Below are 18,427 nucleotides of genomic sequence, written 5' to 3' on the forward strand. Positions count from 1 at the left end.
ATTAATATAAAATTAATATAAAGCATGCCTTTCTCTCTTTCAACATCAACACGTTAGAAATATAGAATGTTGAAATACATTATTTTGTATTTTATTTTAATAGCTATATATATATATATATATATATATATATATATATATATAAATTCTTCTGACTTGCCCTCGAGACGTTTGCCTGACAGTGACATAGCTTATTTAGACTAGATGTAAAGACCAGGATGCAATCACTCATCAGTCATAGTATATATTCATAGATTATGGTGATGGGCGGAGCCTCTATTCGTTGGCTAAATGAAGCTGTTTCTTCTCACAGTCTCTCTGTGGATGAAGGCGAATGGAAGCTGGCGTACAGCGGCTGCATATTCATTTGTTTCACCAGGATTTATGTCCGTCTATGCAGCAATTTATGGATTATGCGAATTAAATTTAATGCTGTCCCTCAACTGGGTTACGATGAGCTCAGTGTGTATCCTAATGTGATTTCATTTTGACCAGTGTGATAATATTAGGGTAGTAATCTATTACTGCAGGACGTTATTTACATCAAGTCTCTTCGCAGCATGAACATGGATGAAGATAACCGAGGTAAGGTTTCTGTTTTCTTTTTTTTTTTTTTCTTTTTTTTTTTTTTTTTTTTTTGCAAGCATAAGCAGCTGTCAGTCTCTGGTTTGTCTCAAAACCGAGTGAGCTGCCTATCTAGACAGCATTTTTGCGCGTAAGAGGCGCGTGCTGTTGATTGGAAACGCGCTTTGATGCCCAAACACTATATAGGCTACTCACACGATTTCCTCACTGTGAAGATAACCATTATTCATCAGCACTGAACGGGGTGTGTAGGAGAAAAAAGTAAATTTTAATATAATATTTTCTATTATTACTTTTAATAGGCTTATACCTATCATCGACTGGATCATTAGTGATATTATTTACACTTTAACAGTTTCTGCTTTGTATGAAAGATGTTTCATTTTTACTTGAAATTGCTAGTGTTCTTGTTGTTAATATGTTGTCACTGTGTTTGATAAGAATTTGAACATCACTTCAGTCTTATTCCGTTCATATGGCTGTCCATATGTAGGTCGTCAGTTTGTTTGATGTGGAGATTCTTTGAAGTAGCTCGTGAGATGTTTATGAGTACAGCTGTGGTGCCAAGAGGGATAATTAGGCATTTAATTAGTCAAGTGCTCGTTTTTTATAGAGCTCTGCATAAATAACAAATTTATTAATTAGAAAATGCTACTTTTAGAATTGATCAGTATCACATAACCAGCGGGGTTGACATTCATTCAATACAACTACACAACCGGGAGAGTGTTGCTTTATACAACAGTTCAACAAACAATAACTAAGTAACTTACATTTCAAACACACACACACACAAAAAAAGGTTAGTTATCTTCTCCACCAAAGAAAATGGTTTCAAAAGAAGCTACAACAACGAGCATTGCTTGTCACAATGTTTTTTATTATTAAATCCACTCCAGTTTTTACATTTCGCAAATCAATACGCTCCATTTATAAACATCTAACATAGGCTGCTTTCGAAAGCTAAAAAAAAATTATGCCTTCCAAGGTATGAAGGCATCATGGCACGTCCAAATCCAATGTTAGCTTCACTTCCTGTCTCCTAAAATATCTTCATCTGATCGATTTTTGAAGGCAGCATAGATGTATCCTTTGCTGCCTTTGAAATCCCACAATCCTCTGCGTTCCATTCCCTAAAAGTTGAGCAAAAAAAAAAAAAATGGCATCTGAAAGTTGCGGTTGTTGGTCAGTTTGTGTGTACGTTTGTACGTTTTTATCCAACTTTTTCCATTTTTGATGTAATTAAGCAATTAAATATTTACTTATTTGTTATCACCAAAGCTTGCTCTATTTTGTTGTAGAACATTAAACTGTTACTCTGCCTTAGAATCTGAATATCAGAATACCCCCCATGACATCCTCCACCCCTGGAACCAACCCCAACGGCTATTATAAAGGGCGATTTCGGACACAGCCAAATAAAGCATAGTTCTGCCTAGTATACATACTACCATTATTGTTAATACAGTAATAATGTAATAACTATCACATGATGTTAGCACAAGTCAAAAGAGGAAATAAAATAAAAAGAAATTAAATTGAAATTAAAATGTAAATGACTAATGTATTCCAAAAAAAGAGAAGTATTTTTATTCTAGAATAGTTACAAATAACTAGGAACTATGGTATTTTGGTGGATACCATGGTTTCCATTGTAACTTTAAAGGGACTGGAAGATATTGTTTATTTCTTTGGTTTGTATTGTTCTTTCTTTAGATATAAAATTTGAAACTTTGACAAAATAATTAAATTTAACTTTACTACACTGATTGTAGCCACCTGGTCACTTTTGGAAAGATTTCAGAGCTTGCACATTTTGTCAATTTGAACACATTTTGGACAAGCACCAGTGGGCTTTCAGATATTTATCCAATAATTCTGCTTTCAATTACTATATTACTGTGGAGATAATGCTAGTGATTTAGTGTGAGGCTGTTACTCTGTGAGAGTTGTTTTGGTATATCAGTGTAAAAAAAAGAAAAAAAAAAAGAACCAAAAACTAGACCTAAAAGCCAGACATCTCAAGCACCTTTGAGCATGTAGCCAGTTTCATTGCTATGCTGATTTACAGCTGTAATCACTTTATCTGACAAAGACCAATTGTAAATGTCTACAAGAACAAGAAAGCAAGAAGATAGAGGTACCATTAGCTCAGTAGGTCTTTCCAGTTCCTCTTGTATCATGATCCTGAAAACTTCAAAGCCTTGGACTCAATGGCTAGTTTGTCTTATCTTACCGTGGGAAAAAACAAATGGAAAACCATTTTCCATCAGTTTCTGTGACAGATGGTTGACTGCAAAGAAAGACCGCTAGGGGGTCAAGGAGAGCCCTCTTATCAGAACCACAAAATGATGTCCTTTTTACCTCTATATAGACTTAATTAATAATAAATTGTAAATGGGTTCAGCATTCTGGAACAAATATTTTTTTCCAATTTTCTAGACTAATTTAAGTCGTAAAAGTTAGCAGGGTGTATTAAAATCAGAGGTGGACAAAGTACACAACTTCCTTACTTGAGTGAAAGTACAGATACTACTGGTCGAATATTACTCCGTTACAAGTAAAAGTTGTAAAGACTTTTTACTAAAGTGAAAGTACAGAAGTACTTGTTTTTAAAAGTACTTAAGTATCAAAAGTAAAAAGTAAATGTCAATGCATTGTTTTATTATTGTTGCATTGTTGTATGTAATACTTACAGTACCTTATGCCTCTGAATCTATGCCTGCCTACCTACCCTCATATCAATATCAAATTTATTTCTAGAACACAGTTCCAGTAGTGGGATTGAATGTGAGATTGAATAAGTGCACTCAATAACGTCCACAATGGTTTCGGACACCCAAATGGCTGTTCACTCAAATATTGCCCTATTTAAAGTTTTTGGGCTTTTAGTATGAATATGTTAGCCTTACTGTTATAAGCTAGTGTGCTCCAAAACAATGACAAAATTTGCATTTATAAGACCAAACCCAACGTTGGAAATGAAAATCAGATTGACGTTAATCTCCAACGTTGGACAGACGAGACGTTGTATTGTGGTTGAAAATGAAAATCGTGTTGACATCAGTGACGAAAGTCGGGTTCTAACGTCAACTCGACTTTCATTTCCAACCAAAATCCTCCCTTGACTGACGTTACTACTTTCTACTCAAGGACCTTGACAGAAATGTAGTGGAGTAAAAAGTACGATATTTGTCTTTCAAATGTAGTGAAGTTAAAGTAAAATGTTTCCTGAAAAAATAATACTCAAGTAAAGTACAGATACTCAAAAAGTGTTCTTAAGTATAGTACTCAAGTAAATGTACTTTGTTACTGTCCACCTCTGATTAAAATTTAGCACATTGTCTCTGAGCCCTCCCTCTCTCTACAGCACCCCACAAATTGACAATGTTAATCTGTGGTGAAACTTGGAACTGCAGCGCTTTCTAATTGAGTCATTGTGGCAGATTTCAGACTGCCGCGCTTATTTTCACGTTTCCTTATACGTAAACCCTACGTAAAAAACAGTTTTTCAGCCCAAGACGATCAATCCACTTCAGTTATGTGTATATTAGTCTGAATCTGGTCAGTTACTAGTTGGCATGTCTGTGTTACCAATGTGGAGTAGCATATCAAATTAATGAAAGCGTACATCCTATAGTTTAAACATGGCCATGTGAATAGTATGGAAGTTAATAGTGAATATGAATTTAAAAGATAATTGCGACTTTTTATCTCATAATTGCGAGTTTACACCTTTCAATTCTGACTTTATTTCTGAGAATTTCGAGATATAAAGTCAGAATTGCGTGATATAAAGTCACAATTGCGTGTTATAAAGTCAGAATTGTGGGACATAAACTCACAATTGCGAGAAATAAACTCGCAAATATGACTTTTTTTCTCAGTATTGCGAGTTTATATCTCACAATTATGACTTTATAATATGCATATGAACGTGCAATTCTGAGAGTTTATTTCTCGCAATTGTGAGTTTATATTACAATTCTGACTATAACACACAATTGCAACATTATATCTCGCAATTCTGACTTTATAACTCGCAACTGTGAGTTTATATCTCGCAATTCTGACATCTTTTTGTGAGCTATAAACTCGCAATTGCAGGAAAAATAAACTCGCAAATGTGACTTTTTTTGTAACAGTTCTGTTCTGTTCTGTAGTTATGTTGAATAGACATGACTTTGTTTTCCTCACTGGAATTCCTCCACAACTTGCAAAATTCTAAAACAACATTCGGAAAATGGCATTCTATGCGTTTGTCATGTGTACTAAAGTCTGTCAATCACCATTAGAGCGCCACCCTCAGGCTGAATAACGCAAGGACATTACAATTCTGTCAAAAGTGCATCTGATGTGTTCAGCAATTAGAATATAAAGCTTACAAAATGTTTTTCATAATCTAGCGTTAAGACCTAGAATCTGCCCTACCTAAATTTACGGCCAGGAGCCGCTACTTCTAAGGACCAACAAAGGGACAGACTTTCTCAGACTGATTAAAGGAGAAACCGTGTGGCCTGGCACTCATTAACATTGTCTGTGTCTGATGGCACCGGTGTCTGGTCCAGGCTCTCCTGAGGAGCCGTCTGGCACCAGGGATGACACAGGCAGTGGTCAAAACCTCATCAATGGTGTGACTGCACCAGCAGAGATCTGAAGGACACCGTGCCTGGCAAATCTGCTTAAGGTCAAGACAATGTCAGCCATGTTATTATTATCAAAAACATTGTATTTTTACATTTCACTGCTGTATAATATCCGTTCTGATTACTGATAGATCTGAGATGTCATGCTCCACAAGATTTGATGTTTATGTTTGCTGTCTATTGAGATTTTGATATGAGGTTTAATCTGTGAATATTACAGACTTTAAGATGATGTTAAACATTTATCATGTGGTTGCATCCTGATTATTGTCATTGGATGAAGAAGGAGAGAGAGCTTTTAGCGTTCAGTGTTTGTTGTCTTCTAAGTGCCACATATGGAATTGATTTGAAGAAAGTCTGGAGGGCCTTCCAAGACGTTTTATGAGCTCTAGCACCAGTTGAACGGTGGTGAAATGAGTGGATTGTGAATTATTGTTATTGAATGCAAATATTTTCATATTTTAATCAAAATGTGAAAGTGGAAAGTTAAAAACCTAAATAACTTTTTTGATGGGGTTGTCAAACCCTTTTGTCCCAGCAGGAGATTTAAAAACAAACTGCCAGTAGTACAAAAGAGCCTTGTCCAGTTTTCCACCCACTGAGTCAGGACCGTCCCAAAGCCCCATCTCTTTCATGTCAGGAATGTTGGATTCGCCAGCCGTGCATTCTTGGGCATTACGTCTTTATCATTTGCAGGTTTTGTTAATGCAGAAAGAGACATTGAAGGGGATGTGGGTTTTAGACACGTTTTGGTCTATTGTATAATATTTTATTTAAGGAAAAAATAATACTGTTTAAAAGTTTGGGGTCGGTAAGATTTTTTTAATGTTTTGGAGAGAATTTTTTTTAATGACTGCATTACTAAGGCTGCATTTATTTTATCGAAATTACAGTTAAAAAAATTATATTGTAAAATATTTATTTTATTTAAAATACCTTTTAAACTAGGTACATTTAAAAAGAAAACTTAATTTATGCCTGTGATGGCATCTTGCAGATTTGGTGCTCATTTATTTTTATCATCAATGTTTAAAACAGTTGTGCTGCTAAATATATTTGTGGAAACGGTGAAACTTCTTTTTAAGATTGTTAAATGAATAGGAAGTTTAAAAGAACAGCATTTATTTGAGAAATCATTTTTTTGAGTCTTCACTGTCACTTTTGATCATTTTAATGCGTACTTGCTGAATAAAAGTATTAATTTCTTTCAAAAAAGAAAATCTCACTCACCTATAACTTTTGAACAGTATTTCAAAAGTATTTTATAAAGAGGTGCTACATTTTCTATTTTCAAAAAAACCATAAAACAAACGTCCAGGATTGTTGGTTTTACATTGGAACTGTTGCCTGGCTTTATCCAATAAAGTCTCACCCTAAAACTGTGAATATAGAAGCAGATGTTGTGGGTATATCCCAAATGTTTCTTTGCTAATACTGTTATTTGATAAATACACATTCGGGGGGCTCTAAGAGGATAAAGAGAAGCACACACTGTTCAGAAAGCAACTTTTTTCTCTTTTGAATAGAGATAAGCTCTCTGCCCATTCCATCTGTCTCACTGGTTAACCGTGATGTAAGTATCCTTCTTATTCTTAAAAACAGGGTATTAAGTGTACAATTAAATGGTATTAGAAACAATCTAACATGTCTATCAGGCTCATATAATCTCTGAAACTTGGTAGCTGGTTATTATCAGCTATACTACTGTAATATTTTCATGATCACTGACAGATGCATTAACTAGCAATTAAGAAAATGGACCAACATATAGCCCAAATAAGCCTTTACAGGCGCTTTGTGCATTTTTATCTTGTTTGGATAGGCTAGTGACTGGGACACATCTATGTGTGGCACACACTTCCTGTCCTGTGGGTCCTGGTCTGAGTGTGTGGTTGATATCAATGGGTAAGCCTGGATTTGGAGCAGCTGGCCTTCTGTGCGGCTATTGCGAATAAGGATAAGATATAGTTAGAGGGATTGAGGCCAGTGTGTTTATTAAAGGGGTGTTAGAGGCCAGGATGCAAAGCATCCTGCAAACCCTTAATATCCACATTTACACCCAGAACGTCAACATGAATCCAATTCATCTTTTCCTAAAATCGTATACTAGCGTTCAAAAGATTGGGGTCAGTGAGATGATTTACTTTTTTTTTTTAATGATTTTACTTTTTTGTAATCAAATGTGACAGTAAATACATTTTTCAAATAATAAATACGATTTCGATGAAAAATAAATACTGTTCTTTTGAATTTTTTATTCACTGAAAAATCCTGAATTTTGTTTAATCAGTTTCCGTAAAAAATATTTAGCAGCTCAACTGTTTTAAAAGATAAAAAGTTATTTTTTCAAATAAATCTTACTGAACCCAGACTTAGTTTATATGTGATTTTCAGTTGAATTTTGTCTAATTTAGGCAATGCTGAATTTCAATACACTGCAGTCTTTTTCACAAACAGCTGTAATTGTTTCCAAGCAAAGTGTCACTCATGCTGATGGAATGAAGCTTTGAATTGACAGTTTTGCATGCAGTCGACATTCCTGTTTTTCCCACAAGAAGGTGCGGGTGGTGATGTCATCACTAATGACGGATATTTTAGCATTTCTTTCTTTTTTTCTTTTTTTAAAATTCAACATAAGATTTATATAATATGGAAAGCAGCTTGATAATCTTTAAATAATGCCTTCCATATAATGCTTTAATGAAGACAAACTCATTTTCACTATGAGCCTCAGGCAAATGTGGCTTAATTTCATTAGAAGGGAATTTACTTCTGTTCTAGTGATTTTTGCCAACTCCACATGGCAAGTTATAGGCACATAATGTTCATATCTGGAAGGAATATTCTATTTTTACCCCATTTATTCTACACTAGTTACATTTGACCATATCCAGACCCTGTTGCGTAATGAACAAATGGTTCCTCATTAAGATTTAGTATGGCTTTTACATAATAATAAAATAATGAAAAAAGACCATTGCACTCAATATGAAAGCTCAGATTGACTGCAGTGAATCACCCTATAATGTTATTGTTAAGGTTGAACCTTGATTCATGCACTCATTCTCAACTTCCCCTCCATTGTCATGAGGCAGAACCAGACAACCACAGGAAATTCCCCCCTGCCCCTCTTATTAGCCCGTCTCTTGTCTAATCCTGCTGTGCCCGGGGTACAATTACATAATGCACTCATAGTGTCCACATTTACAAGCACTGAGCCACAAGCAATCACTCTCCTACTTGTGAAAGAAAAAAACAATTATACTCAGTTCAGGAGTTAATTGTCTGTTTTGACTTAAGTATCTGAAGCATCTGAAACCTCCACAAATGAGAAATGTAAAACCAGCAGATGAGTATGTGATTACTCTTCTGTGTTTCAGTTGGCACTTTAATGTTGTAAAGTTGGAATGGCTTATAGTCTCTTATTTAGATGCAGGACCACCATCATCTTGGAAGGTCAAGTTGTCTTGAACATTTTGGGTCGTACCGTAGGTGTCCTGGAGAAGTGAAGTACTTAGGCTATGTAAAACACTAGTTTTTCCTTCTTGAGTTGCTTCTCGGTTTTGGGCTGCAAGTCAAGGAAAGTTGAATTAACATTATTTATGAGGATAAATGTGCTCTAGATTTTTATGTCTTATACAGCACTTTGGGATTTGAGTTTAGGTTAGGGATATGGCTATACAGCTTTAGATTCTTTGAATCTTTTTTTTGGTTATTATTATTAGATGAACCATTTTAACATCACATTTGTCTCTCAACAGTGCCTGAAGATCTTTCACTTGAAGAGAGAGATGAACTGTCCAACATTAGACGAAGGAAGAAGGAGCTGCTAGATGACATTGAGGTATAAGCTTTAGTCATTGTCATTAGGATATCTCAGTGATTGACATTTATCATGTCACCTTCACCACAAGTTCCCACTAATGGGGGCTGGATGTCATTTGTGATGTGGTGGAATGCGTTTTATTTTACATTACATTAAGTATGAGATTATTAAGAAAGATTTTTGATCAATTTGATTAACTTTAGAACCAGTGCTATAACTTAAGTCATGACTTTTTCTGATTCTTTCAGAGGTTAAAGTTTGAGATCTCAGAAGTCATGACAGAGATTGAGAATTTAACATGTGTCAGGGAGACGTAAGTTTCTTCTTGTTCTTACAGATTACAAAGAGTTGTTTAGTATTGAGACGAAGATAATACTAGTTCATATTTGTTATTTTACATCACATTGCAGCAAAAGCACTCAGAGGAACAAGCAGATTGCTGTTGGAAGAAAGAAATTCAATATGGATCCTAAAAAGGTATTATGGTTGTTTTTTTGCCATAATAAATGATGTCTTGGGTCATGTATTGTTTTGAGCTTAAGCAAACATCATAAAGTGGTTAACATCTCAAACATCATTGCAGGGAATCCAATTTCTTTTGGAGAATGATCTTCTGCAACACACACCTGGGGACATCGCTCAGTTCCTCTATAAAGGCGAAGGCTTAAACAAAACTGTCATAGGAGATTATTTAGGGGAACGGTAAGTCACAGCGCTCTCGCTCACATGGCACAGTCTTTGTGTAAAATATATGTGTGATGTTAGATAAGGCCTTTCCATAAAAGATCCTGCTCTCAGTCTCAGGAAATGACTTCCCCTATTTGAAACAGCTGAGAATGACCACATGTCCATAACAATATTTAGCATATCACCCAGACAGCGTGAAGGCGCCTTATCTCGCCCTTACCGATATATCAACACATGATTAGATATAAAACATTATTATTGCCTCGAAAAAGCGACCCAGTGCTACATCTGTCAATATCAAGTCAAATGAAGGTATGATTGTAGCCATAAAGGTTTGCAACAACTTAGATGCTTAACATCACCCTCTGAGGCAGCTTTACTGAATAAGTAGACAAAAAAGAGAGAGTAAGCTTGAACTACAGTGCAATAGTTGTTAGATATAAAAATAGCCTTGTCTACATAGGCATCCTGTCCAAGTTGATAACCGTTGTCTTGGCTATGCTCTAGCCTGAAGCTCAGTCGCACAGTCATCCATTTCGTTTGCTACTAGAAAGTAAGGTCATAAAACAAAGCAATTACTGTTAATTGTATTTACGAGGAGGAGCTGGAAGCTGTAATTATTGTGTTTCTGATTAGAGTTTGGAGACGTGGTTCTGTCTTAGCTTGTGTAATCGGGCATATGCTGTGGTTCATCTCTTCATTACACTTTATGATCCTATCACTGCTTTTTAAAGACCTTTACATATTTTCAAATGATGATTTTTATATCCACAAACCAAACATGGTCATACATGATTGTTCTTGTGCACATTTTGTATTTGGTGTGAAACCCATTGTAGAAAACAGAAAAGAAGCAATGAATCTCTTTTGATTGACTTGAGATAAAAAATAAGCAAGTGTGTATCTCTGGAGACGGAGCTTAGAGCAAATGAGGAAATAACTACTGATGATTGAACATTTTTTTTCTCATTATTTTTAGGGATGACTTCAACATTAAGGTTTTGCAGGCATTTGTGGAGCTTCATGAGTTTGCTGACCTCAACCTGGTGCAAGCGTTGAGGTGAGACAGCTGTTTTGTCCACCTTTAATGTGGGCAACATCTTTTAAGATCTGCATTGTATTTAGAAATCCAGAACTTAACCCTATGTCATTTGTCATTGACATGGAGCACGTTTTTGTGGTTAAAAAAGCAGGTCAGTAGAACAAAAAAAATGCAAGGTCTAGAGACTCTTTTTACAAACTAATTTTAACTTGAGCGTTATGTTTTTAGAATGGCGTTACAGGCACAAGATGCTGCAAAAGATGTGAACGCAGTGGTCAAGCAAAGCTGTGTATCTCGTGTTTACATAGACAAACAATGGAAAAAGCGCAATGAGATGGAAAAATGCATTCTCTGTGCACGGCCCCTAATAAGTTTTTGTTTGAAGTTATGAAAATTGTATTTCTGAATGTTCAAACACTTTTTTTCCTTGGTTATATAAATTTGACTGAAAATGTTAACTGAACATTCAGATTTATCATTTTGCAAACGCTATTAAGTGGTCAAATATTATTAAAGACTAGAAAACTTTGAATGAATGTTCAAAGCGCAAAGAAAAATTAAAGGAGACAAAATATTCCATGATTAGAGCATAATGTGATTAGAGCCAATTATTGTCCTTGTGTTACTCTATGCAAATAAAATCATACATACTTTCATGAATTCCTTGAGAGAAAGGTCCATCAAATATTATAATTTGAAGTGTCATTTCCATCTCTCCCTGTCAGGCAGTTTTTGTGGAGTTTCAGACTTCCCGGTGAAGCACAGAAGATAGACCGAATGATGGAGGCCTTTGCTGCTCGATATTGCCAGTGTAACCCAGGTGTCTTTCAGTCCACAGGTACAGTATGACTTCTATCAGCAGTAAGCTTGACTTCTAACTGAACCCCTCATTTTGGCCCATCGTTGGCCTAAAGCTTTTACTCAGCCTTATAAAAAAGCCTCATTCCCAAAATATTTCATATATAATATTAAAACTGTATAGTTTGCATGCCGGGTCCAATCTCTTGAAGTACAGCACACTCCGTACAAAATCTGCTCCACTGAAGGCAGAGCTTTATAACAGCAGGGATAAATGTCAGCAATGTTGAAACACACTGTGCTTAAACAAAGCGCAAAATGATTATTTATTTATAAACAGAGTCTGTGAATGTCCAAAGCATTAATATCTTTCTTTCAGCATGGAGTCATGCATAAAGATGCAGAAACATTAAAAAGTGGCCTGTATGTTGCATCAAACTCTCTGCTTTCAGAATGTATCATTTAGCAGTCAACTAATAAAAAATTCAAACAAGAAAAAAAAAGACGGTTGCATGCTCTTCATATCTTTACATACATGCTCCTTTTATTTTGCCAATCTGGACCTATTGAGCCGACCGACTAATCCGAGTTTCTTCTCTCCACAGACACTTGCTACGTTCTCTCGTTCTCCGTCATCATGCTCAACACCAGCCTCCACAACCCTAATGTCAGAGACAAGCCCACAGTGGAAAGGTTCATCTGCATGAATCGGGGAATCAACGAGGGAGGAGATCTGCCCGAGGAGCTGCTCAGAGTGAGTCTCTGCCTCATACTGTGATGGAGAGAGTTGCCAGTTATTTAATGATAGAACATGCATTTACATATTGTCTTTTTTTCCCACAGAATTTATATGAGAGCATTAAGAATGAGCCTTTCAAAATTCCTGAAGATGATGGGAATGATCTAACTCATACATTCTTTAATCCAGACAGAGAGGGATGGTTGCTAAAACTAGGTTTGTATATCTATCTATCTATCTATCTATCTATCTATCTATCTATCTATCTATCTATCTATCTATCTATCTATCTATCTATCTATCTATCTATCTATCTATCTATCTATCTATCTATCTATCTATCTATCTATCTATCTATCTATCTATCTATCAAAACTAGGCTATCTATCTGTCTATCTATCATCTGTCTGTCTGTCTGTCTGTCAGGTCTGTCTATTGAGTTCCCCCGGATTTCTTTATACATTCTAAAAAATGTTGGCTTGTTTCAACCCATGTTTGGGTCAAATATGGACAAAACCAACCGTTGGTTAAATTTTTTAATTACTGTAAGTTTTACAGTAAACCCAGTGGTTGGGTTCGTCCGTATTTGACCCAAGCATTTTTTAGAGTGTGGATTGAATTTTATACTGGTATTATCCAGCATCTCACTGTATTGATCAGGATTACATAGATAATGCTGTTATTGGCAGACCTTTAAAGCTATGGCATTTTTAAAGTAAAGATCCTGTAATATAATCAAATCTTTTGGTAACTGTTAGTTGGCATGAAACAGGGACTATACTAATTCCATGTCATGCCATGATTTATTTACAGTGTAAAGGTTCTGCCACTATGTAAGCCCTTAATTTTTATTTATTTATTATTATCTGTATTTGAACTTGCAGGGGGAAGAGTGAAGACCTGGAAGAGGAGGTGGTTCATTTTGACGGATAACTGTCTATATTACTTTGAATATACAACAGTAAGTAGAGCTGCTTGGTATTTCCTTTTTGGGAAATAAATAGATTTAAGATTTATCAAGAAAATGTAACTGACAGCAAGATATGAGTGAAAAGAAGGAAGGTCATATAGAAGCGGAAGTCAGGGAGAAAAAGCAAATAAGTGATTTGTTCAGTGTCTTAGCAGACACCAGCATTCTCAAAGCACATTCACTAAAAAAAAAGACAAAACAAGCAATACATCAGGGATTTGACCTGAACAAACTGGCAAGTTTAAATCAAGACTCAATGAAATGACTTGACTGGCACTTTCTTCACTTAGTTTCAGATGGTAGTAAAGGAATAATTCACTTAAAAATGAGAATTCTGTCATCATTTCCTTCTTCTGCTGAACACAAAAGAAGATATTTTGAAGAATGTCGGTAACCAGACAGTTGATGTACTCCATTGACTTTCATAGTATTTTCTTTTTCCTACTATGGAAGTCAATTTGGTCCATTTACTTTCTGGTTACTGACATTATTCAAAATATCTTTTTTTTGTGTTCAGCAGAAGAAAGACATTCATACAGGTTCTATATTCTAAACTCCTTTTAGAGCATTTGATTGGGCAAAAATCTGTGCAGTGCAGGATGAGTCATCAGTAAATGCATGTTAAATGTGTACACATGCAATTTTTTACACTGAGTACACTGGCATATACATGACCTCAAAGTTAAATAGACTTTACATAGACTAAAACTAGAAAAACACTCAAAGCAACAACCTCCCCGCTGTGTCATCTCATCAGCAAAGTGGAAGGAAATAATGCATTCTTTCCTAGCTCTGTGCCAGATTTAGACCAAGAGACAGACAGTTGTTGCTTAATGTGCACATAGTTCCCTCACTTTTTTAATCATGCTTTTACATCTCATTTAGGGAAACATATTGCAGATTAAGTCCTATGACCAATTGCTTTAATAACAAATAAACACAGTGGATTTAAGGTCTATAACTCATGTGTTCACAGGACAAAGAGCCTCGGGGGATCATTCCACTGGAGAATCTTAGTATAAGAGAGGTGGAGGAACCAAGAAAACCAGTATGTTCCTCTTCAAGCGCTTGGTTAAACTATATTCTTTAGGTAGTCTTTAAAGGGATAGTTCACCCAAAAATGAAAATTCTGTCATCATTTACTCACCCTCAAGGTGTTCCAAACCTGTATGAGTTTCTTTCTTCTGCTGAACACAAAGGAAGATATTTTGAAGAATATGGTTAACCAAACAGCTGATGGACCCTATTGACAAAAAAAAAAAAAAAAAAAAAAAGCTATGGAAGTCAGTGGGGTCTCATCAACTGTTTGGTTACAGACATTCTTTAAAATATCTTCTTTTGTGTTCAGCAGAAGAAAGAAAATCATACAGATTTGTAACAACTTGAGGGTGAGGAAATGATGACAGATTTTTCATTTTTGGGTGAACTATCCACTTTAAGAAGAATGCAAATTTTAGTCCCCTTAAGATAGTCAATAAGAAATGAAGAAGTAAAAGTGACCATTAAATGTTTTGACCTTTCAGAATTGCTTTGAGCTTTACAATTCCAGTCACAAGGGGCAAGTAATTAAGGCATGCAAGACGGAGGCTGACGGGAAGGTGGTGGAGGGGAATCACGTTGTCTACAGAATATCCGCACCTACGCTGGAAGAGAAGGAAGAGTGGATCAAATCCATCAAGTAAGGCTTCACCGTGTCAGGCCTCATTATTCTCTTCTCAGATAACCGATGTGTGTCGGCTGTAGGTCATCTACACACACACACACACACACACACACACACACACACACACACACACACAGATGCTCAGGAAGGGGCATCGACTTCTCTTATCATAGAACATCGCCGTCATGCAGATAAGATGAAGCGAGTGTTTCCAGTGTTTTAGACCTTGGCTTGTGCACTTCTTTGTTTTCCAGCAGAAATGCTTAAAATAAGATCACTTCAAACTGCATAGGATATTAAGACTTGCTTTCAGACAATATATTTTGAATTTATTTCTTAATTTGTGCACAAATCTAACACAATTTAGTAAGGTTCATTCCTATTATATGTATATTTATATATATTATTATTTTATTATATATATTATATAAAGATTGATTGAATGAGTGGATAGATAAATCAATCAATTAATTAAATTAATTCACTGAAAACTCCTAATATCACAATTTGAAATAATAAATTAAATGTATCTTGCTTTAAGGATGTTTTTACTGGAAAACAAGACAAAAATTAGGGCTGAGAACATTATTTTACACAGTGTGGTGGGTATACAAACATCACACTAAAGGGCTGACAAAACTAAAAATGACCCACGTCCTATCAAGGTTAAATGTTTTTTCCTGAGGATAGATCAGCATTTATCACTGGAGAAAGGGAAGCCAAAGACCACTTAACCTCTTGCTGTTGGCCATGGCTCTGGTTTTGTTTTCCTGCTTGGTCTAAAACAGACTTGTTTTAAATGAAATGACGTATGTTTAGGTATTATATAGTGACATGAAGGCCATTTGTGTACTATTATTGAAGATCTGTGGCTTTATAGGCGTCTAGTTAACACATGTCCTCTGACTCAACTGGGATTGTGGAACTGTTCTGTGGTCAGTTTAGCCTTGTTTTACAGCAAAAGCTGCCTCAGCATGTCCTGTGGGACTGCCGGGAACTCTGGGCCACCCAAATCCTAAAGGACCTCTTTTTAAACTTTTTGTAATCAGGTTCACTGCTTCCAGAAACGTATTGTTTTATATGGATGTGTACTTTTATTAATACCATGATTCGCTTGTATAATTCTTATTTAACTGTTGTCATCCTACAGGGCAAGCATTAGCAGGGATCCTTTCTACGACATGCTGGCTACTAGAAAACGGCGAGTGGCTGCTAAAAAGTGAGCCGTGGACCTAACGTCGTGGTTTCAATGATCACTCTTTAAATGTAAACCTTCACATGGGATCCTGCATCCTTCAGAAGGTGACAAATAGTCAGAGGCAAGAGCTCTCTGAGGATAAAGAAGGACTAGATTTTAAAAATGTTGGTGTCTGTAAAGGTCATGTGCTAATCTAAAGGGTATGTACTTAATGTTTATCTCCAAATGAATTGTATTGGGAGTACAATGATGGTAATGGATGCAATTATATGCTGAATTTTCTTTGTCAAAAAGAAGTTTAAGAGACTGACTTTGCCACAATATCTGCCTAATTTCACGTTAGGGTCCAATATAGAGCGAGTAGCGCCCCCTGATGCCTACATGGGAACTTTCCTGTCTACTATTAAAAAAAAAAATCCAGGTATAGTTATGTGGAGATGTTCTCAAAGTAAGTCTAAATGTAAGATCTGGCAAGGAGTAGATGGCCAAGAAATGGATGTAATATACCAAACTACAGGTGATGTCAATTCCACTCATGTTTTTTAGTTTTTTTTTTGTACTTTAGGAGGTAGTCTATAAATGTAGTAAAAAGATCCATTATGGCAGGGAATCATGCTGAGTATAGTTTTTTTGTGCTATCATATAATATTAAATTTCATTCATTGTCTTAATTGTATCAGTAGTTTTAAACGGTTTTATGTTTGTTTTATGCCATGCCATAGTCATCAAAATCAGCAGGACTGGTTGCGTGAATTGGAAGAGAAAATAATCAAGCTTTTTTTTCATATTATATTTATTATGGTTTAAGGTCCTTAATATAAAATACTGAAAAGAAAAAAAATAATAATTCAGATGTTCTCTTATTATGCTAATTATTTGATGCCTTTTCAAGAATACAAACACCTGTTTGTAGTCACTTTTTGATTTAAATTGTTGCGGATTTAAGTTAACATATTTTGTTGTATTTATGTAATATTGCCAATCTGTTATATTAATCGATTTTTTTTGGTTTTGTTGTTTTATGTTTGTAAATAACACACACACACACACTAACCATAAACCTACCCATCACATTTTACATTTTCAAAAAACATCACTTTGTAGGACTTATAAGCTAATTTCCTTATGGGGACCAAAAAATTTCCCCACAAGGACAAAGATTTCTGGTGTGGCCATCCTTGTGACATTTTGTCCCCTCAACATAGGGAATACCTGAACCAAACATAAACACACACAAACAAAGTAACATCACAAAAGCCATAGTTCAACTTTTTTTGGAAACTCCATGGATTTAAAACTGATGTATATGCAATTTTTGAATGCAGCTAATCAGCTTTTGAGCTTTTAAGTGAAGACTGATAACTCTGTAAACCTGAAACTCATTATTACTATGGTTTATTGCAGAGCATAAAGGAAATACTCGTAGATACACTCATCACACTGATTCTGCTGTCCACTGTTAGAACATGAATCCATATGATACACATTAAATCAACCATTATTTCTCTATAATTTCAGCTAGTAAACACAGTTGCCTGTTATCATCACGGTCCAGTTCCATGTAGGGCAGCAATACTAATCATATTGAAATAAAGAGAATATGATTTATGACACATCAATTCTACAAACAGTACCGCTTCCTTTTCTAATTTTACCTGTTAGCGATAAGCCATAATGATATGCAACCAAACCCATCTGAAATTTAAGGCTTAAAATTGAATACCTGTATTATTATATGTTTTTTTTAATAGGCATATGTAATGTTGTATTATTACAAAAATGTAACAAGTAAAATGTCCTCACTTATATTCTGCTTAACATTTTTTATGGTAAATATGCAGCATGCTCTTAATACTGTATTTCAGAACTCTCTGTATGTGTCAGTAAATCAGAATTCATATATCTTAGATGGAACATACAGGTCTCAGTCCTGTCAATCAAGCCACATGACCTCAACTCATGACCTCAAGAACTGACCTAATAAAACATTTTATGTTGCGATTCAAACAAAGGTCTGCTTCCTGTATTCTGCTTTCCTGCATCTCAGCAGGTTCATCTCACTAAAACAGCTGTGGCAGAAAGGGGTCAAGATTTGGGCTGGGTTACCGTCCCTGCTGACAGATACTGCAATTACACAAGTGACGCAAGGAGAAAATTTGGTGTATTGACCCATTTACATTTAGTTAATTTTGAACAAAACAAAAAACGTTACATAGTTACATAGTGCACCTTTAATATTTGTACAATTAATAAAAATTTTTTTAAAAAAATCT

At 35.4% G+C, this 18,427-nt stretch overlaps 1 protein-coding gene across 1 annotated transcript; it reads left to right on the forward strand.

The window, feature by feature from the left end:
- Positions 1-306: 306 nt before the first annotated feature.
- cyth3a (cytohesin 3a) lies at positions 307-18,411 on the forward strand. The gene is made up of 13 exons (XM_082152839.1): positions 307-585; positions 8,993-9,075; positions 9,306-9,370; positions 9,468-9,534; positions 9,641-9,759; positions 10,724-10,804; positions 11,512-11,624; positions 12,190-12,338; positions 12,428-12,539; positions 13,208-13,284; positions 14,270-14,341; positions 14,817-14,971; positions 16,107-18,411. The coding sequence occupies exons 1-13, from the start codon at positions 561-563 to the stop codon at positions 16,177-16,179; spliced, it is 1,191 nt and encodes a 396-aa protein (XP_082008965.1). The 5' UTR covers positions 307-560; the 3' UTR covers positions 16,180-18,411.
- The last annotated feature ends 16 nt before the right edge of the window (positions 18,412-18,427 follow it).

The sequence above is a fragment of the Leuciscus leuciscus genome (assembly GCF_965113295.1).
Source record: "Leuciscus leuciscus genome assembly, chromosome: 21".
Taxonomy (NCBI): domain Eukaryota; kingdom Metazoa; phylum Chordata; class Actinopteri; order Cypriniformes; family Leuciscidae; genus Leuciscus; species Leuciscus leuciscus.